The sequence below is a fragment of the Tachyglossus aculeatus genome, chromosome 22, assembly GCF_015852505.1.
Source record: "Tachyglossus aculeatus isolate mTacAcu1 chromosome 22, mTacAcu1.pri, whole genome shotgun sequence".
Lineage (NCBI taxonomy): Eukaryota > Metazoa > Chordata > Mammalia > Monotremata > Tachyglossidae > Tachyglossus > Tachyglossus aculeatus.
This window is the reverse complement of record NC_052087.1, coordinates 55,202,361-55,229,247: the sequence shown is the minus strand read 5'-3', so window position 1 is coordinate 55,229,247 and position 26,887 is coordinate 55,202,361. Positions and strand designations below refer to the sequence as shown.

Below are 26,887 nucleotides of genomic sequence, written 5' to 3'. Positions count from 1 at the left end.
TATATGTTGCCAACTTGTACTGCACAAGCGCTTAGTACAGTGCTCTGCACACAGTAAGTGCTCAATAAATACGATTGATTGATTGATAGTAAGCACTGGGGTGGATATGAGTCCCCGTTCCACGGGGAGCTCACAATCTCAATCCCCGTTTTCCAGTTGAGGTAACTGAGGCACAGAGAAGTAAAGTGACTTGCCCACACAACAGACAAGTGGTGGAGCTGGGATTGGAAACCAGTGCTTAGAACAGTACTTGGTACATAGTAAGCACTTAACAAGTACTATTGTTATTATTATTGAGCCGCCTAAGTGGAGGCAGAGCAAGGGGTGGGAAGCCAGGAGATCGAGATCCCAGCCCACTGTGTGACCTTAGCCAATGCGCTCCACTTCTCTGGGCTTCCGTTTCCTCCCCAGCAAAAGGGGGGCAAGGTAGATCGTGAGTTCTGAGTGGGGTAGGGTCTGAGTGGGAATGAGAACCTCAGATCCGTCCCAGCGCTGATTACGCGGTCAGCGCTTAATAAAGCAGTGTAGCCTAGTGGATAGAGCCTGGGCCTGGGAATCAGAAGGACCTGGGTTCTCATTGCAGCTCCTTCACTTGTCTTCTGTGGGACCATGGACAAGTCCCTTCACTTCCCTGTGCCTCAATTATCTGGTAAATGGGGATAGAGACTGTGAGCCCCATGTCAAACAGGGACTATGACCAAGCTGATGGTGTTTGACACATAGTAGGTGCTTAACAGATACAATAATTATTATTAAAATGCCCTTTTAGACTGTGAGCCCACTGTTGGGTAGGGACTGTCTCTATATGTTGCCAATTTGTACTTCCCAAGCGCTTAGTACAGTGCTCTGCACATAGTAAGCGCTCAATAAATACGATTGATAATGATGATGATGGTCAGTATTAAGTGGAGATTATCATCCTCTCCCAAGCGCTTAGTACAGTGCTTTGCACCCAGTAGGCGCTCAATAAATGTGATTGAAGGAATGAATGAATGAATTCTGATCCGGGCCGGGTGACCCTCAGAGGATTTTGCCAGGAGATGCTGAGGGGGCTCAAGGAAGCAGAAAAGAAGCCGGGGAGCGCAGAGAGATGTCCTGAAGGCCCGAAAAAGAAATGGGAAGATGCCTTTGAGCTTGGACCAGGCGTCAGTGGAAGCCCTCCTCCTCCTCCTCCTCCTCCTCGTCTTCTTCCTCCAATGAATGACCAACCTCCGCACGTGGGGCTCGGGCCAGGGCAGGCGCGGGTGGAGGTGCGTGGCAGGAGGCCTGGACGCAAGTGCAGGCCCTGACGTAAATGTAGGAGTAGGTCTGGCTGGACCCGTCGGGGCAGTGAAGGGCCACGTTCCGCTGCTCTGTCTCCTGCTCTTGGCAGCAAATGCACTGCCTGAGGATGGTGAGAGCATCCAGGGAGTACCTGCTGGGAAGGCCAAAGACCACGCAGGGTGTGAGGATGGTGGATGGTAATCATATTTCTTTGTAATGATGTCCATCGCTCCCCTCATCTAAGTTGTGAGCTCGTCGTGGGCAGGGATTGTCACTGCTTAGTGTTGTATTGTACTCTCCCAAGGGCTCAGTACAGTGCTCTGCACACAGTAAGTGCTTAATAAATTTATTCATTCATTCATTCAATTGTATTTATTAAGCGCTTACTGTGTGCAGAGCACTGTACTAAGCACTTGGGAAGTACAAGTTGGCAACATATAGAGACGGTCCCTACCCAATAACGGGCTCACAGTCTAGAAGGGGGAGGCGGACAACAAAACAAAACATGTGGACAGGTGTCAAGTAGTCAGAACAAAAAGAATAAAAGCTAAATGCACATCATTAACAATGTAAATAGAATAATGAATATGTACAAGTATATTATTGAATGACTGACTGACTGACTGAATGAATGAATGAATGAATGGGAGAGAAGCCAGGTCATCCCCCGCCCAGTGCCCGTGGCCTACAGATGGAGGTCGGAGCACGAGCATAAGCGCTTAGTACAGTGCTCTGCACATAGTAAGCGCTCAATAAATACGATTGATGATAAGTCATCATCATCATCATCATCATCAATCGTATTTATTGAGCGCTTACTATGTGCAGAGCACTGTACTAAGTGCTTGGGAAGTACAAATTGGCAACATATAGAGACAGTCCCTACCCAACAGTGGGCTCACAGTCTAAAAGGGGGACAGAGAACAAAACCAAACGTACTAACAAAATAAAATAAATAGAATAGATATGTACAAATAAAATAAATGGAGTAATAAATATGTACAAACATATATACATATATACAGGTGCTGTGGGGAAGGGAAGGAGGTAAGATGGGGGGGATGGAGAGGGGGAAGAGGGGGAGAGGAAGGAAGGGGCTCAGTCTGGGAAGGCCTCAATCAATCAATCAATCCATCATATTTATTGAGCGCTTACTGTGTGCAGAGCACTGGACTAAGTGCTTGGGAAGTACAAGTTGGCAACATATAGCCTCCTGGAGGAGGTGAACTCTCAGTAGGGCCTTGAAGGGAGGAAGAGAGCAACCCAGCACAGGCACTCATTCCTGGTCTCCTCTCACCGGACCATCCGGAATTTCCTCTGGGAATGTCCTGGGTTGCTGGGGAGAGTCGGGGAGGGAGAGGGGAGAGGCAGGGGTGTGGGACGGTCCATGCTGGGTCACTGGGGGACAGTCAGGGATGGACAGGGGAGAGTCGGGGTGTGGGATGGTTGCCGTGCCCGCACTCACATGGAGGCCGTATCCTTGCAGCTGCCCTTGCAGAAGGTGAAGTCCACGGGGGTGGCGGCCCGGCATCCGTGCTGGGTGACCGGCAGGGTCAGTTTCTGGACGGCGCATCGGTCCTCTGCAACTCACAGGAAGGGGAGGGGTGAGCACTGCAGGCCGTAGGGTTGGAGAGGCGGCGCCGCCGCCGCCAGGCTGGACCTCATGGTATTTTTCATGGTATTTAAGGGCTCACTATGTCCCGGGCACTGTACTAAGCGCTGAGGTAGATACAAGATCATCAGGTTGGATACAGTGTCTGCCCCACGTGGGGCTCACAGTCTTCATCCTCATTTCACAGATGAGGAAACTGAGGCCTAGAGAAGTGAAGTGACTTGCCCAAGATTACACAGCAGGCAGGTGGCAGGGCTGAGATTAGAAACCTTGACCTCCTGACTCCCGGGCCCAGTCTGTAGCCACTAGGGTAATAAATAATAATAATAAAATAAATAATGTTGGCCTTTGTTAAGTGCTTATTATGTGCAAAGCACTGTTCTAAGCGCTTGGGGGGATACAAAGTGATCAGGTTGTCCCACGTGGGGCTCACAGTCTTAATCCCTATTTTACAGATGAGGTAACTGAGGCTCAGAGAAGTTAAGTGACTTGCCCAAGGTCACACAGGAGACGTGGCGGAGCCGGGATTCGAACCCATGACCACTGACTCCAAAGCCCGTGCTCTTTCCACTGAGCCACGCTGCTTCTCTATAGCCACGCTGCTTCTCTAGAGAAGTGGAAAGAGCCCGGGCTTGGGAGTCAGAGGATGTGGGTTCTAATCCCGGCTCTGCCACTTGCCTGCTTTGCGATCTTTTAGACTGTGAGCCCACTGTTGGGTAGGGACTGTCTCTATATGTTGCCAATTTGTACTTCCCAAGCGCTTAGTACAGTGCTCTGCACATAGTAAGCGCTCAATAAATACAATTGATGATGATGATGACCTCAGGCAAGCCACTTCACTTCTCTGTGCCTCAGTTACCTTAACTGTGAAATGGGGATTAAGACCGTGAGTCCCACGCGGGACAATCTGATTACCTTGTATCTTCCCCAATACTTAGTGCTTAGTACATAGCGCTTAACAAATACCATCATTATTATTAGGCTGTGCTGCGATTCGCAGACAGGTGCTGGGTGGGTGTGATGGGAATGGCAGGGGATGGGGCCGTGACGGGGGTCTCACTCACGTCTGTGGGGCGAACAGATCTGACAGCAGCCGTCTTCGGTCGTGGTCACGCTCTCCTGGAGGGGCGGATGGGGACAGTGCTCGGTGTCTGGACCCAAGGGAGGTTTGGTGGGGTGCACTGGGAGGGAGCGGGAGACCTAGATGAAAACGGGGGTGGGGGGTCCCTCCCCGAGATCGGGGCCTGATAGGGGAGGAGTGGAGGTGGTCCCCAGCCCGGTTTCTGGGGGGAACTCACGAGAGGGCAGGTGTTGGGGTCAAAGGTCGGGCACACCATCTTCTCGGTCACCAGAACTAGCTGGTTGTGCACCTTTTCACAGCGATACTTGACGCAGCCGTTTCCGGGGTCGGACCAGACGTCCCCCGGCTGAAAGGAACCAGGAGGATAGAACTCGGGCGGCGGGGGGTCTCACCGACACCCTCGCCACCCACTGTCAATATGCACCCAGGCGGAGGGTGACTTGTCTAAGATCTTGAGAAGCATCGTGGATAGAGCACAGGCCTGAGAGTCAGAAGGACCTGGGTTCTAATTCCGACTCTGCCCCTTGTCGTTGGGGAATGTGTCCATTCTTCTATCGTACTTTCCCAAGTGCTTAGTACAGTGCCCTGCACACAGTGAGCGCTCAAAAAATACTATTGAACGAACGAAATGAATGAACCTTGGACAAATCGCTTCACTTCTCTGGGTCTCAGTTACCTCATCTGTAAAATGGGGATGAAGACTGTGAGCCCCATTTGGGACAGGGATTCTGTCCAATCTGATTAGCTTGTATCAACCCCAGCGCTTAGTACAGTGCCTGGCACATAGTAAGTGTCTAACAAGACCATAAAAAAAGGTCCCGCAGCAGGCCATGGCCAGAGCCAGTGGAGCCTGGGCATCCTAACCAGTAGCCCCAGCTCTGCCCTCCAGTCCACGCTGACCCTCGGGAAGATTGGGTTAGGCCTGTACCAGCAGGACACTGCTAGATTCTACCGAGTGAAGCATTCATTTAATCATTAAATTGTATTTATTGAGTCCTTGCTATGTACTGAGCGCTTGGGAGAGCCCAGTAGAATAATAAACAGACACATTCCCTGCCCACAACAATCTAGAGGAGTAGACAGACATGAATAGAAAGAAATAATTGACAGATATGGAATAATAATGGCATTTATTAAGCACTTACTATGTGCCAAGCACTGTTCTAAGCACTGGGGGGGATAGAAGGTGAGCAGGTTGTCCCACGTAAGGCTCACAGTCTTAATCCCCATTTTACAGATGAGGTAACTGAGGCACAGAGAAGTTAAGTGACTTGCCTAAAGTCACACAGCTGACAATTGAATGAGCAGGGATTTGAACCCATGACCTCTGACTCCGAAGCCCGGGCTCTCTCCATGGAGCCACGCTGCTTCTCTGTGGTGTGGGGCTGGGAGGGGGGATGAATAAAGGCAGCGAGTCAGGGCGAGGCAGAAGGGGGTGGGAGAAGAGGGAAGAGGGAGGCTGAGTCAAGGAGAAATGGGGAAGCAGCCGCTGACCTGGAGCAGGTGGAGGGAGCCGTTCTGCGCCTTCAGGGAGCATGCCACGTGGTGGCAAGAGCCGCAGCAGTGCCCGCTCCTGGCTCGGTACTCGAAGCCCTGCCAGCAGAAGGATGGGCAGCCCATGGAGCCCCTAAGCCTGGACCCTGGACTGGATGCTGGACTCCCACCTCTTCCCGCCAACAACAGCACAGACCCCCCCACCAACCCCCCTGCAGCACACAGGACGACTGTGAGCTCAAGGCCCTACTGAGAGCTCACCTCCTCCAGGAGGCCTTCCCAGACTGAGCCCCTTCCTTCCTCTCCCCCTCGTCCCCCCTCCATCCCCCCCATCTTACCTCCTTCCCTTCCCCACAGCACCTGTATATATGTATATATGTTTGTACATATTTATTACTCCATTTATTTTACTTGTACATATCGATTCTATTTATTTTATTTTGTTAGTATGTTTGGTTTTGTTCTCTGTCTCCCCCTTTTAGACTGTGAGCCCACTATTGGGTAGGGACTGTCTCTATATGTTGCCAACTTGTACTTCCCAAGCGCTTAGTCCAGTGCTCTGCACACAGTAAGCGCTTAATAAATACGACTGATTGATTGATTGACTCCCCCAGCCCCGCCCGCCCCAGGCCACCTCCCAGTTGCCCAACCAAGATTCTGGGTCATGCTCAGGACATCCGGTGCTGACACCAGGCTGTGTCCTGGACCTCCTAGCCCGGACTCCTGTCAGTGGTCAGGATGCCCTAACCTGGCCCCTGGCCCACGAGAGGACCCCCAGCCCAGGCCGCTTCCCAAGTCCCAGACCCCACTAGTGCAGACTCAGGGCTGCACCCTACACCCCCTAGCCCAGACTCCTGGCTGAGCCCAAGACCACCAGCCCAGACTCCTGGCTGAGGCCCAGACCCCTGGTGCAGAGCCCTGGTCATTCATTCATTCATTCATTCATTCATTCATTCATTCATTCATTCATTCATTCATGCAATCGTATTTATTGAGCGTTTACTGTGTGCAGAGCACTGAACTAAGCGCTTGGGAAGTACAAGTTGGCACCATATAGAGACGGTCCCTACCCGACAACGGGCTCACAGTCTAGAAGGGGGAGGCAGACAACTAAACAAAACATGTGGACATGTGTACTGTATCAACTTGTACATATCTATTCTATTTTGTACATATCTATTCTATTTATTTTCTTTTGTTAGTATGTTTGGTTTTGTTCTCTGTCTCCCCTTTTTGACTGTGAGCTCACTGTTGGGTAGGGACTGTCTCTAGATGTTGCCAATTTGTACTTCCCAAGCGCTTAGTACAGTGCTCTGCACATAGTAAGCGCTCAATAAATACGATTGATGATGATGATGATGATGTGGACAGGTGTCAAGTCGTCAGAACAAATAGAATTAAAGCTGAATGCACATCATTAACAAAATCAATAGAATAGTAAATATGTACATATGTCATGCTCTGCACCCCTTAGCTCAGACCCCTGGTTGTGCCCAGGAGCCCCCAGCCCAGTCCTCGGGGTGATGCAGGGACATTAATTCCATCGTATTTATTGAGCGCTTACTGTGTGCAGAGCACTGTACTAAGCGCTTGGGACCCTAATCGACATGCCCCAGGGACACAGGGACACATGCAGCGGGGGTAGGAGACGGGGGTGGTCTCACCTCCGGGCAGGAGATGTCGCAGGAGATGGGCCGACACCGGACCACGTGGTCCTGATCGCAGCTGCAGCGCTCGCAGGCTCCCCCGGGGACCCCCGCTCCAGGCTACGGAGGGAAAAGCAGAAGGACTTCTCAATATATTGCCAACTTGTACTTCCCAAGCGCTTAGTACAGTGCTCTGCACACAGTAGGCGCTCAATAAATACGATTGATTGACAGACAGAGCCAACGCCGGCGGCGCTTCCCCCAGCCCCCACCAGGGGGAGCCACTTTGAGTCCCGCTCCCGGCGGCGCTTCCCCCAGCCACCACCAGGGGGAGCCACTTTGAGTCCCGCTCCCGGCGGCGCTTCCCCCAGCCGCCACCAGAGGGAGCCACTTTGAGTCCCGCTCCCGGCGCGCTTCCCCCAGCCGCCACCAGGGGGAGCCACTTTGGGCCCAGCCCCCGGCGGCGCTTCCCCCAGCTCCCACCAGGGGGAGCCACTTTTGCTCCAGCCGCCGGCCCCGGGGGCTGTCGTTCGTTCATTCATTCATTCATATTTATTGAGCGCTTACTCTCTGCAGAGCACTGTGCTAAGCGCTTGGGAGAGGACGCTACAGCAATAAACAGACACATTCCCTGCCCACAAAGAGCTTGCTGTGGATCCAGCCCCCACTCCCCGCCCTCAGCCCCAGTGATCCTAGTATTGATCCAGGTGGGATTGACTGAGCACTTAATGATAATAATGATTACTATAATTATTATTATATCATTAATTAATATTATTGGCATCAGTATCGATCTTTATTATAATTATTAATCGCTAATATTGATATATAGTCTAACAGATAATAATTATAACAATGTGATAGCATATGCGATATAATATATTGCATATTAACATGTGCTGTATATAATATAATAGTGTGTGATATTTCATATATTAATATGTATTATTATTATACTTATAAAGCTCTTACTATGTGCCAAGCACTGTTCTAAGCTGTGAGGTAGATACAAAATTAATCATGTTGGACCCAGTCCCTGTCCCATATGGGTCTCACACTCTTAATCCCCATTTTACAGATGAGATCACTGCAGTCCAAAGAAGTAAAGTGACTTACCCAAGGTCATACAGCAGACAGGTGGCAGAGCTGGGATTAAAATTGCCCGGAGTCGGGATTGCCTGTCTACTTGTTTTGTTGTCGGTCTCCCCCCTTCTAGACTGTGAGCCTGTTGTTGGGTAGTAAATTCTACCACAGTCCTTGGCTACGGCTCTGTTCTTACCTGGTAGAATGTGCCATTGACGGTACATCCAGGAACTGTAAGAAAGAAACCCACGGAAGTTGTTTTACTGGACAGCTGGTACACACTGTGTCTGTGTACCCGCATGAGGAAGCCCTCGTGTACCCTGGCGGTTCTGAATTTACATATACTGTACCCACTGGATTTACATACACTTTGGGTTTATGTGCTCTTGTAGACCTTGGGTTCAAACAAGATTGTCACACATGCTGTGTTTATGTAATCTGTAGACCTCGTGTACCCGGGGTTCACACTGGACTTCCACATACGCTAGGTTTAGTGCCCTATAAACCTCGAGCAAACCAGATTCACACTGGGCTTCCACTGGGTTTGCACACCCTGTAGACCTTGTGTACCCTGAGTTCACACTGGATTTCCATCCACTCTGGATTTAGATCTCACTTACCCTGGGTTCACACTGGATTTCCAAACATGCTGAGTTTACACGCCCTGTAAACCTCACATACACCAAGTTCACACCAAACTTCCTTACAAGCTGGGTTTACACCCCCTGTAGACCTTGTGTACCCAGGGTTCACACTGAAGTTCCGAACACGCTGAGTTTACATGTCCTGTAGACTTCATGTACCCCAGATTCACACTAAACTTCCATATAAACTTCCATATACTTCCTTCTAGACTGTGAGCCCACTGTTGGGTAGGGACAATCTCTATATGTTGCCAACTTGTACTTCCCAAGTACTTAGTACAGTGCTCTGCACACAGTAAGCGCTCAATAAATACGATTGAATGAATGAATACACTGGGTTTACCTGCCCTATAGACCTTGTGTTCCCTGGGTTCACACTATTTCACCACCCAGAGTCCTTGCGTTCCCCGAGTACAGGATGGCTTCCCGTGTCTCTAGCTTCTGGTGCATCTGCTGCGTATCACAGCCACTGGGGTGGGAGGGGCAGGGCAGATTCATTCAGTCGTATTTATTGAGCGCTTACTGTGGGCAGACCACTGTAAGTCCCTACTGAGAGCTCACCTACTCCAGGAGGCCTTCCCAGACTGAGCCCCTTCCTTCCTCTCCCCCTCGTCCCCCTCTCCATCCCCCCATCTTACCTCCTTCCCTTCCCCACTGCACCTGTATATATGTATATGTGTTTGTACATATGTGTTACTCCATTTATTTTACTTGTACATATCTATTCTATTTATTTTATTTTGTTAGTATGTTTGGCTTTGTTCTCTGTCTCCCCCTTTTAGACTGTGAGCCCACTGTTGGGTAGGGAGTCTCTATATGTTGCCAACTTGTACTTCCCAAGCACTTAGTACAGTGCTCCGCACACAGTAAGCGCTCAATAAATACGGTTGATGATGATGATGCTGTAAGAAGCGCTTGTAGATGAACTATGCTCTCTTTCTTGGCCTTGTTTTCCCATCTAACCTGGTAGTGGTGACAGAGGAAACTAAGACTCAACCTTTCTCCAGGGGGGTTTCTGGCTGAAATAATCTGTCTACCCACCTCCCCACCACCCAAAGCTGGTGATCTGAGAGTGTTTGGAAAAAGCCAGGGATGGGGAGGAGCACTGCATCCTTTCTCTGAGCAGTCGCAAAGGCAGACCCCCTCCTGCTGGGTGCCCTCCCAAGCCCTGGCCACCCCAACCCATGTCCCTACATCACCATATTCCCCCCCTCCTTTCCTCCATCCCGGGGTCCCCATAGGTTGGGTGAAGCCAGAGAGGCAGGGAGCGGCAGAGGTGGGGTGGGCCAGCAGGGAGGTGGGAGGGCACTTGTGCTCAAGGCGGGGGCATAAGCCACAGTGTGCACAGGGTCAGAGCTGAGCGGGGGCTGGGGGCAGAGCAGGGGGCTATAAGATGCAGAGGGCAGAGCTGAGTGGAGCCCAGGATGGGGTGGGGGGCCTGGTGGGATTCTGGAGAGCATCGCAGGGGATGGCACCAGTTACAATAATAATGATGATGGCTTTATTAAGCCCTTACTAAAGCACTGTTCTAAGCTCTGGGATGGTAACAAGGTGATCAGGTTGTCCCACGGGGGGCTCACAGTCTTAATCCCCATTTTACAGACGAGGTAACAGGCACAGAGAAGTGAAGTGACTTACCCAAAGTCACACAGCTGACAACTGGCGGAGCTGGGATCTGAACCCATGACCTCTGACTTCAAAGCCCGTGCTAATCACCACCCTTTGTTGTTAGGGCAGACTATCCCACAACTATCCCACATCCTTGACTCCTTCCCAGTGACCCAACATGACCATTCAACACCCCTGACTCTCCCCTCTCCATCCCGGCTTGCTCAGTGAGCCAGCACGGACCCTCCCTCACCCCCGGCTCTCCTATCTCCATCTCTGACTCTTCTGTCTCCGTCCCTGACTGTCCCCCAGTGACCCAGCACAGACCACCCAACACCCCTGACTCTCCCCTCTTCATCCCTGACTTTCCCCCAGTGGCCCAGCACAGACCACCCAACACCCCTGACTCTCCCCTCTTCATCCCTGACTTTCCCCCAGTGACCCAGGATGGACCATCCAACACCCCGGACTCTCCCTTCTCCCTTCCTGATTCTTTCAGTGACTCAGCATGGACACTTCCTCACCCCCAACTATCCCCTCTCCATCTCTGATCCTAAATCAGTGGCCCAGCACAGACCACCCAATAATAATAATAATAATAACAACTCCGGGATTTATTAAGCACTTACTGTGTACCTAGTACTATACTAAGCGCTGCGGTGGATACAAGCAAACAGGGTTGGACACAGTCCCTGTCCCACGTGGGGCTCACAGTCTCAATCCTCATTTTACAGATGAGGAAACGGAGGCCCAGAGAAGTGAAGTGACTTGATCACGGTCACACAGCAGACAAGTGGCAGAGCTGGAATTAGAATCCCTGACTCCAATGCAGCTGACTGTCCCCTCTCGAGCCCTGAGCCTCCTCCAGTGACCCATTACGGACCTATTGAGAGCTCACCTCCTCCAGGAGGCCTTCCCAGACTGAGCCCCTTCCTTCCTCTCCCCCTCGTCCCCCTCTCCATACCCCCCGTCTTACCTCCTTCCTTTTCCCACAGCACCTGTACATGTGTATATATGTTTCTACATATTTATTACTCAATTTATTTATTTCTTTCTTTTACTTGTACATATCTATTCTATTTATTTTATTTTGTTAGTATATTTGGTTTTGTTCTGTCTCCCCTCTTAGACTGTGAGCCCACTGTTGGGTAGGGACTGTCTCTCTATGTTGCCAACTTGGACTTCCCAAGCGCTTAGTACAGTGCTCTGCACACAGTAAGCGCTCAATAAATACGATTGATTGATTGATTGATTGATTCTGACTCTCCCTCTCCATCCCTGACTCTCCCCCCAGTGACCCAGCACGGCCCTCCCTGATCCCCGGCTCTCCCCTCTGGTCCCCAGGAAGGTGGTATGACTTACAGCACTGGTACTGGGGGCAGCAGGCGTCCTCCTGGTTGAGCGCGGGCAGCAGGGCACGCCCCGGGCCTTGGCAGGTGAGGGGGTCGTGGGGTGGGCAGACCCGCGGGGAGCAGGTCACTCTCAGGGTGGCACCGTCACACGTACACTCCTTGCACGCGACCGTCCAGGTCTTCCCGACCTGGAAAACCCAAGGATGAGATCCTCCCGGAGTGATTCTTGGGACAACGTATGGTAGGGAATTCCGGTCCTGGGGGGCCCCTGGGGGTCTCAGGGGAGGGTCTCTGCTCTGGCCCCTGGGGGTCTTGTGGGAGGGTCTCTGCTCTGGTCCTTGGGGTCTCTGGGGAGGGTCTCTGTTCTATTTCCCAAGCGCTTAGTACAGTGCTCTGCACATAGTAAGCGCTCAATACATAAATACGATTGATGATGGTCCTGGGGGTCTTGGGGGGTGGACTCCCACTAAAATTCTAAAATTCCCCCTTTTAGACTGTAAGCCCACTGTTGGGTAGGGACTGTCTCTATATGTTGCCAACTTGGACTTCCCAAGTGCTTAGTACAGTGCTCTGCACACAGTAAGCGCTCAATAAATACGATTGTTTGACTGATTGATTGATTGATTGATTGGTCTCTGCTCTGGTCCCTGGGGTCTCAGGAGAAGGTCTCTGTTCTGGTCCTGGGGGTCTTCGGGGAAGGCCTCTCCTCTGGTCCCTGTTTCGTTGTGTTTGTTTCGTTTTGTTGTCTGTCTCCCCCTTCTAGACTTGTGAGCCCGTTGTTGGGTAGGGATTGACTCTATCTGTTGGCGAACTGTATTTTCCAAGCGCTTAGTACAGTGCTGTGCACACAGTAAGCTCTCAGTAAATACGATTGAATGAATGAATGAATGCGTGGTTCAGTGGAAAGAGCCCGGGCTTGGGGGTCAGAGGACATGGGTTCTAATCCCAGCTCCGCCACTTATCTGCTGTGTGACCTTGTGCAAGCCACTTCACTTCTCTGGGCATCAGTTATTTCATTTGTAAAAAGGGGATGAAGACTGTGAGCCCCACGTGGGACAACCTGATGACCTTGTATCTCCCCCAGAGCTTAGAACAGTGCTTGGCACATAGTAAGCGCTTAACAAATACTATTATTATTATTATCATTCATTCATTCAATCGTATTTATTGAGCGCTTACTGTGTGCAGAGCACTGTACTAAGCGCTTGGGAAGTACAAGTTGGCAAGTTGTTATCCCTGGAGGCCTCTGGACCCTGGGGGCCTCGGAGTAGGGTCTCTGCTCTGGTTCCTGGGGACCTGCACTTCCCAAGCGCTTAGTCCAGTGCTCTGCACACAGTAAGCGCTCAATAAATACGATTGATTGATAGATTGATTGATTGAGGGGGGCTTTCTCTGAGGATCTGCGGGGCTGTTCTCTGGGGGTTTGAAGTGTCGGTGTCTGACTGTCTGTGGGGCGGGGGCAGGTCAGTGGGGGGGGTTGCGGTTTTGGGGGTGGGGGGGGGAGGGAGGGGCGTCAACCCCACTCACCGGGACCGGCTTTCCCTGGGCGTCCCAGCACAGAGCTGAAAAGGGAGGATCCGACGATTGTCGGGGAGGGGCGAGCCGGAGCCCCCTCCCCGCCTCCCCTTTCCCTCCTCTTCTCCGACCCCCTCCCCACCTCGTCTCCTACGTGTCCCCTCGTTTTTGTTTTTTTTTTTATGGCATTTATTAAGCCCTTACTATGTGCAGAGCGCTGTTCTAAGCGCTGGGGGGATACAAGGTGATCAAGTTGTCCCACGTGGGGCTCCCAGTCTTAATCCCCATTTTACAGAGGAGGGAACTGAGGCACAGAGAAGTGAAGTGACTTGCCCAAGGTCACACAGCAGACGTGTGGTGGAGTCGGGGTGGAGTCCTCCAGGAGGCCTTCCCAGACTGAGCCCCTTCCTTCCTCTCCCCCTCGTCCTCCTCTCCATCCCCCCATCTTACCTCCTTCCCTTCCCCACAGCACCTGTATATATGTATATATGGTTGTACATATTTATTACTCTATTTATTTATTTATTTTACTTGTACATTTCTATCCTATTTATTTTATTTTGTTGGTATGTTTTGTTCTGTTCTCTGTCTCCCCCTTTTAGACTGTGAGCCCACTGTTGGGTAGGGACTGTCTCTATGTGTTGCCAATTTGTACTTCCCAAGCGCTTAGTACAGTGCTCTGCACATAGTAACCGCTCAATAAATACGATTGATTGATTGATTGATTGATTGATACGAACCCACGACCTCTGACTCCAAAGCCCGGGCTCTTTCCCCTGAGCCACGGTGCTCCTCGTTCTACCGTCCTCCCCCAAGCGCTCAGTACAGTGCTGTGCACCCCCTAAGCCCTCCCACTGTTGGGTAGGGACTAGATGTTGCCAACTTGGCCTTCCCAAGCGCTTAGTCCAGTGCTCTGCACACAGTAAGCGCTCAATAAATACGATTGATTGATTAATACGTCCCCCGTGTTGTGTGTCCCCGGCCGGGGGCGTCTCTCTCACCGCAGGAAGGGGTGCAGGTGCCCCCCCTTGGCACTGAGCAGCTGGGTGCCAGGCGGGCAGAAGCAGCCCTCTGTCACGGGGGCAGGCCGCTGGGCACCGGCCTGCGGAGGCCTAAGGGAACAGGGGGGAACAGTGGCATCACTGTAGATTGATTGATTGATTGATTGATTGATCAGCCCCTGGGAAGTAATTTGTACTTCCCAAGCGCTTAGTACAGTGCTCTGCACATAGTAAGCGCTCAATAAATACGTTTGATGATGATGATCAGCCCCGCACCCTCTCCCCATCCCTAGGAATAACGACTAGCGAAGCAGCCTGGCTCAGTGGAAACAGCCCGGGCTTGGGAGTCCGAGGTCATGGGTTCCAATCCCGCCCCCACCACTTGTCAGCTGGGTGACCTTGGGCAAGTCACTTCACGCAGCACGGCCTAGTGGAAAGAGCCCGGGCTTTGGAGGCAGAGGTCATGGGTGCCAATCCCGGCTCCACCACATGTCTGCTGGGTGACCTTGGGCGAGTCACTTTTATTTATTTGACTTGTCCATATCTATTCGATTTCTTTTATTTTGTTAGTATGTTTGGTTTTGTTCTCTGTCTCCCCCCTTTTAGACTGTGAGCCCACTGTTGGGTAGGGACCGTCTCTATATGTTGCCAACTTGGACTTCCCAAGCGCTTAGTACAGTGCTCTGCACACAGTAAGCGCCCAATAAATGCAATTGATTGATTGATTGATTCTCGGAGCCTCAGTTACCTCATCTGTAAATGGGGATGAGGGCTGTGAGCCCCATGTGGGACAACCTGATCACCTTGTATCCTCCCCAGCGCTTAGAACAGTGCTTTGCACATAGTAAGCGCTTATCAAATGCCATCATCATTATTAGTATTATTATTCTCTGGGCCTCAGTGACCTCATTTGTAAAACGGGGATGAAGACTGGGAGCCCCACGTGGGACAAACTGATAATAATAATGATAATAATGGCATTTATTAAGCGCTTACTATGTGTAAAGCACTGTTCAAAGCGCTGGGGAGGTTACAAGATGATGATGATGATGGTATTTGTTAAGCGCTTACTATGTGTAACGCACTGTGTAAAGCACTGTTCTAAGTGCTGGGGAGGTTACAAGGTGATGATGATGGTACTTGTTAAGCGCTTACTATGTGTAAACCACTGTTCAAAGCGCTGGAGAGGTTACAAGGTGATGGTGATGATGATGGTATTTGTTAAGCGCTTACTATGTGTAAAGCACTGTTCAAAGCGCTGGGGAGGTTACAAGGTGATAATGATGATGATGATGGTACTTGTTAAGCGCTTACTATGTGTAAAGCACTGTTCAAAGCGCTGGAGAGGTCACAAGGTGATGATGATGATGGTATTTGTTAAGCGCTTACTATGTGTAAAGCACTGTTCAAAGCGCTGGGGAGGTTACAAGGTGATGATAATGATGATGGTAATAAGTGCATACTATGTGCAAAGCACTGTTCTAAGTGCTGGGGAGTTTACAAAGTGATGATGATGATGATGGTATTTGTTAAGCGCTTACTATGTGCAAAGCACTGTTCTATGCACTGGGGAGGTTACAAGGTGATCAGGTTGTCCCACGGGGGGCTCACAGTCTTAATCCTCATTTTACAGATGAGGGAACTGAGGCCCAGAGAAGTGAAGTGACTTGCCCAAAGTCACACAGCTGACAATTGGCAGAGCCAGGATCTGAACCCATGACCTCTGACTCCAAAGCCCATGCTCTTTCCACTGAGCCAATAGTGACATTTGTTAAGCGCTTACTATGTACCAGGCACTGTACTAAACGCTGGAATAATAATAACGTTATTTGTTAAGCGCTTATTATGTGCCAGACACGTTGGAATAATAATAATGATGGCATTTATCAAGCATTTACTATGTGCCAAGCACTGGACTAAGGGCTGGAATAATAATAATGGCATTTGTTAAGCACTCACTATGTGCCAGGCTCTGGCCTAATCACTGGAATAATAATAGTATTTGTTAAGCGCTTACCATGTGCCAGGCTCTGGCCTAAGCACTGGAATAATAATAATAATAGTATTTGTTAAGCACTTACTATGTGCCAGGCTCTGGCCTAAGCGCTGGAATAATAACAATGATGCTATCTGCTAAGTGCTTACCATGTGCCAGGCTCTGGACTAAGCTCTGAAATAATAACAATAATAATAATAATAATGATAGCATTTGTTAAGTGCTTAGTGTGTGCCAGGCACTGGACTAAGCCATGGAATAATAATCATAATGGTATTTGTTAAGTGCCTACTATGTGCCAGGCTCTGGACTAAGCGCTGGAAGAATAATAATAATGACATTTGTTAAGCACTTACAATGTACCAGGCACTGTACTAAACGCTGGAATAATAATAATGTTATTTGTTAAGCGCTTATTATGCACCAGATATGTTGGAATAATAATAATGATGGTATTTATTAAGCATTTATTATGTGCCAGGCACTGTACTAAGCGCCAGGACAGATACAAGCAAATCCAGTTGGACACAGTCCCTGTCCCACATGGGGCTCACAGTCTCAATCCCCATTTTCCAGATGAGGTAACTGAGGCCCCGAGAAGTGAAGTGACTTGCCCAAGGTCACACAGCAGACAAATGGTGGAGCTGGGATTAGAACCCACGTCCTTCTGACTCCCACTCTTTCTCCTCTATGCCATCCCCAAGCTCTGCCCCCCATCCTTCCTCCCCCTTCCTCCTCATCCCTCCTCCCCTCCCTCCACCTGGCAACTTCCCCTCCTCCGTCTTCCTCCTCCGGCTGGCACCCCCTCCCAGATGAAATAATTCCGGATCGGCCCTCCCCAACCTGGCAAGGGGGACCCCAAAAACTCACAGATAGGGGTTGTCGGCTCTCTGACCCGAAGACTGGCATGACGGAGGGTTGACGGGGCCGCACGGCTGGTACACCTTGTCGTCTGGGCACCAGAAGGCTGAGGGTAGTGGAAAAGACATGCCGGCTAAACTCCTGGGCACCACCTAAACCTCTGACCCTCCTCCTATCCCCTCCATCCCTGACTCCTCCGTCCCCTCTTTCCCCTCACCATGACCCAGAAAACTCCGTACCCATAATAATAATAATGGTAATTGTTAAGTGCTTACTATGTGCCAGGCACTGGCCTCAGCCCTGGAGTGTAAAAAAGCAAATCGGGTTGGACATAGTCCCTGTTCCATGTGAGGCTCACAGTCTCAATCCCCATTTTCCAGATGACGTAACTGAGGCTCAGAGAAGTGACTTATCCAAGGTCCCACAGCAGACAAGTGGCAGGGCAGGGATTAGAACCTATGACCTTCTGATTCCCAGGCCTGGACTCTAGCCACTATGCCATGCTACCTCTTGATAGTCCCCTGATAAGGCCCTGTGCCCCCTCTGCCAGCTTCCAACCCTCCATCCCCTGCCCCCCAATAATAATGATAATGATGTCATTTATTAAGCGTTTACTATATGCAAAGCAAATGCCCCCATTCATCCCCCCAGCCCCCAGCCCCACGGCGGCCGGTGACCCTAGGGGAGGCAGACACTCACGACACTGGTCCTTGGCCTGGTCCCTCCAGGGAACGCAGATGCCCCGGACAGCGCACCGGGCAGCGTACAGCTCCAGGGCCAAGCAGCCCACTCGGGGGTCCATGCCGTGGCACTCGTCGAACACGCAGCCCTCCAGGAAGGGCCCCGGTGGGACGGCCCCGTGGCATGGGGAGAAGACCCTGGGGGACCCGGCCGGAGCCACGGTCAGCAAGGGAGGCTGGTCAGTGAGGAAGGACGACAGCTGCCAGCCCTCAACAGAGTGGGGGTCCGCTCGGGCCCAGGTGGGATAGTGGTGTTATTTTGGGTAACGTGTGTCATACCAAACGCCCTCCCCACCTGGGCTTGGGGGGGGGGGGGGTCCCCTCTCTGGAGGAGATCTGTTCTAACAGGAAGGCAGCCCCCTCCTACCCTCACTTGCTCCTCTCCTACAACCACCCAGCTGGCACACTTCACTCCTGTAGTGCCAACCTTCTCACTAGGCCTCCATCATTCATTCATTCATTCATTCAATTGTATTTATTGAGCGCTTACTGTGTGCAGAGCACTGTACTAAGTGCTTGGGAAGTATAAGTTGGCAACATACAGAGACGGTCCCTACCCAAAAGCGGGCTCACAATCTAGGAGACATCTTGCCTGTCTCGCTGCCAACCCCTGGCCCACGTCCTGTCTCTGGCCTGGAACACCCTCCTTCCTCAAATCCCCCCTTCAAAGCCTTATTGAAGACCCACCTCCTCCCAGAGGCCTTCCCTGACTGACCCCCCATTTCCTCTTCTCCCACTCCCTTCTGCGTCGCCCTGACTTGCTCTGTTTATTCATCCCCCCCATTACCAGCCCCACATCACTTAGGTCCCTATCTGTCACTTATTTATATATTTCTATTCATGTCTGTCTCCCCCTCTAGACCGTAAGCTCGTCATGGGCAGGGAATGTGTCTATTTATTGCTCTATTATCCTCTCCCAAGTGCTTAGTCCAGTGCTCTGCACACAGTAAGTACTCAATCAGTATGATCGACTGATTGATTAAGCAAGGGGCAGAAGTGCAGCAGGGGGTGGGCAGGTCTACCCCATCCACCAAGGGTACCGGGGGTGCCCGGAGTGGGGCATGGGTATAGAGCAGGGGGGTTCTTACTGGCTGAGGATGAGCTGGCAGGTGGGCGAGGGTCCCGAGCAGGGCTGGGAGGTGGGCACGGGCCCCGGGTGGAGCAGACAGGGGGACCCCCGGCTGCTGCTGTGCTTCCAGAGGGCGGCCATCGATGAGCACGACCGCGATGTCTTCCCGTCCGGCTGCCGACACTCATCCGTTTGGTTGTTGCTGCACGTGCCTAGGGCCATCCGTCCTCTGTACTGAGTGCCTCCCGAGGGCTAGGCACCGCGCTGAGTGCCTCCCAAGGGCTAGGTGCTGTATTGACCACCTCCCAAAGGGTAGATGCCTCCCAAGGGCTAGGCGCTGTACTAAGCACCTCCCCAAGGCTAGGCACTGTGCTAATAATAATAATAATGTTGGTATTTGTTAAGCGCTTACTATGTGCCAAGCACTTTTCTAAGCACTGGGGAGGATACAAGGTCAAGGGCCGGGCACTGTGCTGAGCACCAACCCACATAGGCTAAGCACTGTGCTGAGCGCCTGGGAGAATGTGGTCAGTGAGGGACACATGCTGTGTCTAATCAATCAATCTTCTGGACTGTGAGCCTGTTGGGGGCAGGGATTGTCTCTCTTTGTTGCTGAATTGTACTTTCCAAGCCCTTAGTACAGTGCTCTGCATGCGGTAAGCGCTCAATAACTATGATTGAATGAATGAATCAATCCATGGCACTCACCACTTATCTACTCCAGTAGAGTGCCTGACACAAAGTAAGCGCTTAACAAATACCACAATTATTATTATTAGGGCAGAATACTGTACTGAGTGCTTGGAAGGGTTCAACAGAGGTAAAATAATAATAGTGGTATTTGTTAAGAGCTTACTATGTGCGAAGCACTGTTCTAAGCGCTGGGGGGATACAAGATGATCAGGTTGTCCCACGTGGGGCTCATAGTCTTCATCCCTATTTTATAGGTGAGCGAATTGGGGCACAGAGAAGTGAAGTGACTTGCCCAAAGTCACACAGCAGACAAGTGGCAGAGCCGGGATTAGAACCCACGACCTCTGACTCCCAAGCCCGGGATCTTTCCACTGAGCCATGCTGCTTCAGACTCACACTCTGCTCTCATTGGCCTTATAGTCTACTTACTTAGACTGAGCCAGGGATTGTATCCAACCTGATAAATTTATAGGTACCCCAGTGCTTAGAACAGTGCTTGATGCATAGTAAGCACTTAACAAACACCTTAAACCAAACAAACAGAGAGAGAGTGCCAACGAGTTAGCAGACATGATCCCTGCACTCAAGAAGCTTTCAGTCTACTGTGGGTAGAGCACTGTGCTGAGAACTGGAGGGAGGGCATTAGAGTTAGCAGACAAAGTTCCTGCCTTCAAGATGCTTCTTTTTTTTTAATGGTATTTGTTATGTGCTTACTATGTGCCAAACACATACAGTCCTCTAGACAGTAAGCTCGTTGTGGGCAGGGAATGTGTCTGTTTATTAATAATAATAATAATAACAATGTCATTTATTAAGCGCTTACTATGTGCAAAGCACTGTTCTAAGCTCTGGAGAGGTTACAAGGTGATCAGGTGATCCCACGGGGGGCTCACAGTCTTCATCCCCATTTTACAGATGAGGTAACTGAGGCACAGAGAAGTGAAGTGACTTGCCCAAAGTCACACAGCTAATTGGCGGAGCCGGAATTTGAACCCATGACCTCTGACTCCAAAGCCCGTGCTCTTTCCCACTGAGCCACGCTGAATGTTTATTGTTCTATTGCAATAACAATTATAGTATTTGTTAAGTGCTTACTATGTGTCAAGCACTGTTCTAAGTGCTGGGATAGATACAAGGTAATCAGGTTGTCCCACGTGGGGCTCACAGTCTTCATCCCCATTTTACAGATGAGGTAACTGAGGCACAGAGAAGTTAAGGGACTTCCCCAAGGTCACACAGCACTGTAATAATAATGATGGCATTTGTTAAGCACTTACTATGTGCCAAGCACTGTTCTAAACACTGGGGTAGATACAAAGTCATCAGTTGCCCACGTGAGGCTCACAGTCTTCACCCCCCTTTTTACAGATGAAGTAACTGAGGCACAGAAAAGTTAAGTGACTTGTCCAAGGTCACAGAGCTGACAAGTGGCAGAGCCGGGATTAGAACCCACGCCCTCTGACTCTCAAGCCCATGCTCTTGCCACTAAGCCACATACTCTCCCAAGTGCTTAGGACAGTGCTTTGCATATATTTGATGCTCAATAAATATGACTGGATGAATGAAAACACTGTTCTAAGCACTGTAGTAGATACAGGTTTATCACCTCGAGCATATAAGAACAAAAGCTAAAATAAATAAGGTACAGTCCAGCTTGGCGGAGAGGAGGGGAGGGAATGGGGGAGTTGGACCCAAAAACTCAGTGCAACAGACTGGTTCTGTTTAGAAGAGGAACACAGCACGAAATTTGGGCCGTTTGGCAAAGTTATCGTTGTTCATTTCATTCAGTCGCATTTATTAAGCGCTTACTATGTGCAGAGCAATGTACTAAGTGCTTGGGAGAGGACAATGCAACAACAGATGGATGCATTCCTCGCCCTCAGTCTGGAGAAGGCCCTGAGAGTCCCTGTCCTGCCTGGAGCTCACAGGCTAAGTAGAGAGGGAGTAGGATTTAATCCCCATTTTACAGCCTAGGAAATTGAGGCAACGAGAAATAGAGTGACTTGTCCAAGGTCACACAGCGGGTAAGTGGTGGAGCTGGGATTAGAATCCAGATTTTCTGACTTTTAGGCCTGGCCTCTTTCCACTAGGCTGCTCTGCTTCTTGGTTAATAATAATAATAATGGTATTTGTTAAGTGCTTACTATTGTGCCAAGCACTATTCTAAGCATTGGGGTAGATACAAGAAAATCAGGTAGGATTTAATCCTTAAGCGCTTAGTACAGTGCTCTGCGCACAGTAAGTGCTCAATAAATATGATTGAATGAATCCCTGTCCCTCAGGGGACTCACACTCATCCCCATTTTATAGATGAGGTAAATGAGGCACAGAGAGGTGAAGTGACTTGCCCAAGGCCACACAGCAAACATGTGGCGGAGCCGGGATTAGATCCTAGGTCCTTCTGACTTCCAGGCGAGGGCTCTGGCCACTAAGTCAAACTGGTTCTTCTATTTGCTTGGGTTTTCGGGAAGAAGCAGGGTAACCTAGTGGAAAGAGCCCAGGCCTGGGAGTAAGAAGACCTGGGTTCTAATCCTAGCTCCACCAAATGACTGCTGGGTGACCTGGGGCAAGTCATTTCACTTCTCTGTGCCTCAGTTCCCTCATCTGGAAAATGGGGATTAAGACTGTGAGCCCCACGTAAAACATGGACTGTGTTCAACCTGATTATCTTGCTTCCCCTGGTGCTTAGTACAGTGCCAGGCACATAGTAAGGCCTTAATAAATTCCGTTAAAAAACATAAAATAAATATGACTGATAGATTGATACCCCTTCTAGACTGTGAGCGTGTTGCTGGTGTAGGGATTGTCTCTATCTGTTGCCAAATTGTACTTTCTAAGTGCTTAGTACAGTGCTCTGCATGCAGTAAGAGCTCAATAAATATGATTGAATGAATGAATGAAAGCAATTGTCTGTTGTGTGACTTTGGGCCAGTCACTTCACTTCTCCGTGCCTCAGGTCCTTCATCTGCAAAATGGGGATTAAGACTGTGGGATATGGGGAATAGGGACTGATAATCTTGTATCTATCCCACTGTTTAGAACAGTGATGATGATGATGGCATTTGTTAAGCACTTAGTATGTTCCAGATACTGTACTAAGTGCTGGAGCTTGTCAGACACAGTCCCCATCCATTTTAGGGCTCACAGTCTTGATCCCAACAGATCTAGACTATAAGATCACTGTGGGCAGGAATGTGTCTGTTTGTTATTGTATTGTCCTCTCCCAAGCACTAAGTACAATCAATCAATCAATCGTATTTATTGAGCGCTTACTGTGTGCAGAGCACTGTACTAAGCGCTTGGGAAGTACAAGTTGGCAGCATATAGAGACGAGTCCCTACCCAACAGTGGGCTCACAGTGTAAAAAGGGGAGACAGAGAACAAAACCAAACATACTAACAAAATAAAATAAATAGAATAGATATGTACAGGTAAAATAAATAAATAAATAAATAGAGTAATAAATATGTACAAACATATATATATATATACAGGTGCTGTGGGGAAGGGAAGGAGGTAAGATGGGGGAATGAAGAGGGGGACGAGGGGGAGAGGAAGGAAGGGGCTCAGTCTGGGAAGGCCTCCTGGAGGAGGTGAGCTCTCAGTAGGGCCTGAAGTAGTACAGTTCTTTGCACACAGTAAGCACCCGGTAAATATTACTGAATGAATCTAGACACATAGTAAGTGCTTAACAAATGCCATTGTTATTGTTATTATGTGATTAGCATTAAAAAAAATCAGAAGCCAGAAGGGTGATGATGGGGTTGGGGGCGGGCGGGGTACGTACCACACTGGCCTTCCGTGTTGTGGCCGAATTTGCTGAAGGGCAGTTCGATGGAGAAGATCAGACTGCTGAACATAATGTGCGCTCCAAGGGCTGGGATGGACACTATCACCTTCACCCCGGCGGAGGAAATGGCGACTCCATCCCAGTGGTAGCCAGGGGACACGGTCTTGTTGTTGAAGATGATCTGTACAAAACAGCATGGACCACACAAACACAGTCAGGGCGAGGGAGCGGTGGTGGCCGGGGAATATTAATTAATAATGAGTCTCTCTTTATTGCTGAATTGTACTTTCCAAGCGCTTAGTACAGTGTTCTGATACAGTAAGTGCTCAATACATACAACTGAATGAATGAATAATTGTGGTATTTGTTAAGCGTTGACTAGGTGCCAGGCACTGTACTAAGCACTGGGGTAGAAACAAGGTAATCAAACTGGACTCAATCCCTGTCCCTCCTGGAGTTCAGAGTCTTTATCCCCGTTTTACAGATGAGGGAACTGAGGCCCAGAGAAGTGAAGTGACTTGCCCAAGGTCACACAGCCAGCAAGCAGCGGAGTCTGGATTAGAACCCGGGTCCCCTGACTCTCAGACCCAAGCTCTTTCTACTGGGCCATGCTGCTTCTCATGGTATAGTGGGTAGAGCCTGGGCCTGAGAGTCGGAAAGTTGTGGGTTCTAATCCTGGCTCCACCACTTATCTGTTGTGTGGCCTTGAGTAAGTCACTTCACTTCTCTGAGCCTCAATTACCTCATCTGTAAAATGGGGATTGAGACTGTGAGCCCGGGCCTGGAATGCCCTCCCTCTGCCCATCTGGCAAGCTAGCTCTCTTCCTCCCTTCAAGGCCCTACTGAGAGCTCACCTCCTCCAGGAGGCCTTCCCAGACTGAGACCCCTCCTTCCTCTCCCCCTCATCCCCCTTTCCATCCCCCCCATCTTACCTCCTTCCCTTCCCCACAGCACCTGCATATATGTTTGTACATATTTATTACTCTATTTATTTATTTATTTATTTTACTTGTACGTATCTATTCTATTTATTTTATTTTGTTAGTATGTTTGGTTTTGTTCTCTGTCTCCCCCTTTTAGACTGTGAGCCCACTGTTGGGTAGGGACTGTCTCTATATGTTGCCAACTTGTACATCCCAAGCACTTAGTACAGTGGTCTGCACACAGTAAGTGCTCAATAAATACGATTGATTGATTGATTGTGAGCCCCACATGGGACAGGGACCTACCCTAATCACTCTAGTGCTTAGTACAGTTTTTGGCACACAGTAAGTGCTTAACAAATACCACTATTATTATTATTACTGATTGACTAAGCCCTCTTTCCTATTCTCCCACACCCTTCTGCGTCACCCTGACGCTCACTTTATTCATCCCCTGTCCCAGCCCCACACCACTTAAGCCCATATATATCATTTACTTCTTCTTTTTATGTCTGTGTCCCCTTCTAGACTGTAAACTCCTTGTGGGTGGGGACTGTGACTATTTATTGCTTCACTGTACTCTCCCAAGCACTTAGTACAGTGCTCTGCACACAGTAAGCGCTCAATCAATACAATTGACTACAGGCACTGTATGCTGAATGCTGCTCAGAAGCAGCAGGGCCTAGAGGTGAGAGCAAAGCTTTGGAGTCGGAGGACATGAATTATAATCCTGTCTCCTCCACTTGTCTGTCTCTGTCAGTCGGGCAAGTCACTTAACTTCTCTGTGCCTCAGTTCCCTCATCTGTAAAATGAGGATTAAGACCGTGATCCCCAGGTGGAATGAGCCGATTACCTTGTATGTGCCAACAGTGCTTGGCACAGTGAAAGCACTTAATAATAATAATGATGATGATATTTGCTTAACAAATACTATGGGAGACGGCGAGTCACCGAAGGGTCCGGGCTCGGAGGTGCCCTACCTTGTTGGCGGTCAGCCCGCGGCCCGGCCCACTGGTCAGGATGATGGTGTTGGCCTTGTACTGGATGATGAGGGTGTGGGGGCAAGAGAAGCCATCCCGGGCACTGCAGAATGAGTTGTCCACCAGCACACGGAAGGGACCCCACTTGGGCTGGATTTCCTGCACCAACACGTAAGTGCAGTTGTCCAGGAACGTGTAGTAGACGCCGTCAAAGGTGATGTAGTGGGGGTCTCCCCAGCCAGAGCAGACACCTGTCAATAATAATTATTAATAATAATTACGGTACTTCATTCATTTCATCATATTTATGGAGCACTTACTGTGTGCAGAGCACTGTACTAAGCGCTTGGGAGAGGACAATGCAACAATAAACAGACACGTTCCCTGACCACAAAGTGCTTACTATGCACCATACACCGTTCTAAGCGCTGAGGTACTTAGAAGTTAATCAGGTTGGACACAGACCCTGTCCCCCATGGGGCTCACAGTCTTAATCCCCATTTTACAGATGAGGGAACTGAGGCCCAGAGAAGTGAAGTGACTTGCCCAAGGTCACACAGCAGATACATGGTAGGTAGGACCATGGGAAGCAGCATGGCTCAGTGGAAAGAACCCGGGCTTGGGAGTCAGAGGTCATGGTTTCTAATCCTGCCTCCACCACTTGTCAGCTGTGTGATTTTTGGCAAGTCACTTCACTTCTCTGGGCCTCAGTTCCCTCATCTGTAAAATGGGGATTGACTGTGAGCCCCACGTGGGACAACCTGATCACCTTGTATCCTCCCCAGCACTTAGAACAGTTCTTTGCACATAGTAAGTGCTTAACAAATGCCATCATTATTATTATTATCAGGATTAGAACTCAGGTCCTTCTGATTCCCAGGCCTAGGCTCTAGCCACTAAGCTACTGCTTCTCTGTCAATCAATCAAGGGCACTACTGAGCACCTCCCCAGTGCAAAGCGATGGACAGAACACTTGGGACAGTCTGATAGATTTAGGAGACACAGTTCCTGCCCTTGAGGCGTTCAAGGCACTGTGATGACCGCTTGGGAGAGTCCACTACTGTTCAAAGAGATGATCCCTGCCCTCTGGGAATTTATAGTATACAGTGTGCAGAGCACTGTGCTGAGTGCTTCAGAGGGGGCATAGAGTTAGTAGACACATTCCCTGCCCTCAGAGAGCTTCCATTCCACTGTGTGCAGAGCACTGTGCTGAGTTCATTCATTCAATCGTATTTATTGAGTGCTTACTGTGTGCAGAGCACTGTACTAACCGCTTGGGAAGTACAAGTCAGCAACATAAGTGAGATGCCAAGTGTTGAGTGCTTGGAAGAGGGCAATAAAGCTTGAAGACATAATAATAATAATAATAATAATAATAATAATGGTATTTGTTAAGCACTCACCATGTGCCAAGCACAGTTCTAAGCACTGGGGTAGGTACAAGGCAATCAGGTTGTCCCAAGTGGGGTTTACAGACTTAATCCCCATTTTACAGATGAGGTAACTGATGCACAGAGAAGTGAAGTGACTTGCCCA

At 49.8% G+C, this 26,887-nt stretch overlaps 1 protein-coding gene across 1 annotated transcript in view; it reads right to left on the bottom strand.

Moving 5' to 3' along the window:
* Nucleotides 1–942: 942 nt before the first annotated feature.
* The window catches only part of LOC119944165 (mucin-5AC-like), a 109,259-nt gene continuing 83,314 nt past the window's right edge, over nt 943–26,887 (bottom strand). The window contains 16 exon segments of the mRNA XM_038765383.1: nt 943–1,417; nt 2,729–2,843; nt 3,940–3,994; nt 4,174–4,302; nt 5,451–5,549; nt 7,115–7,216; nt 8,376–8,410; nt 11,794–11,971; nt 13,311–13,345; nt 14,300–14,315; nt 14,317–14,410; nt 17,166–17,262; nt 17,856–18,034; nt 18,985–19,177; nt 23,446–23,629; nt 25,352–25,602. Of these exon segments, the coding sequence (XP_038621311.1) occupies nt 1,147–1,417; nt 2,729–2,843; nt 3,940–3,994; nt 4,174–4,302; nt 5,451–5,549; nt 7,115–7,216; nt 8,376–8,410; nt 11,794–11,971; nt 13,311–13,345; nt 14,300–14,315; nt 14,317–14,410; nt 17,166–17,262; nt 17,856–18,034; nt 18,985–19,177; nt 23,446–23,629; nt 25,352–25,602 (2,033 nt within the window). The 3' untranslated portion in view covers nt 943–1,146.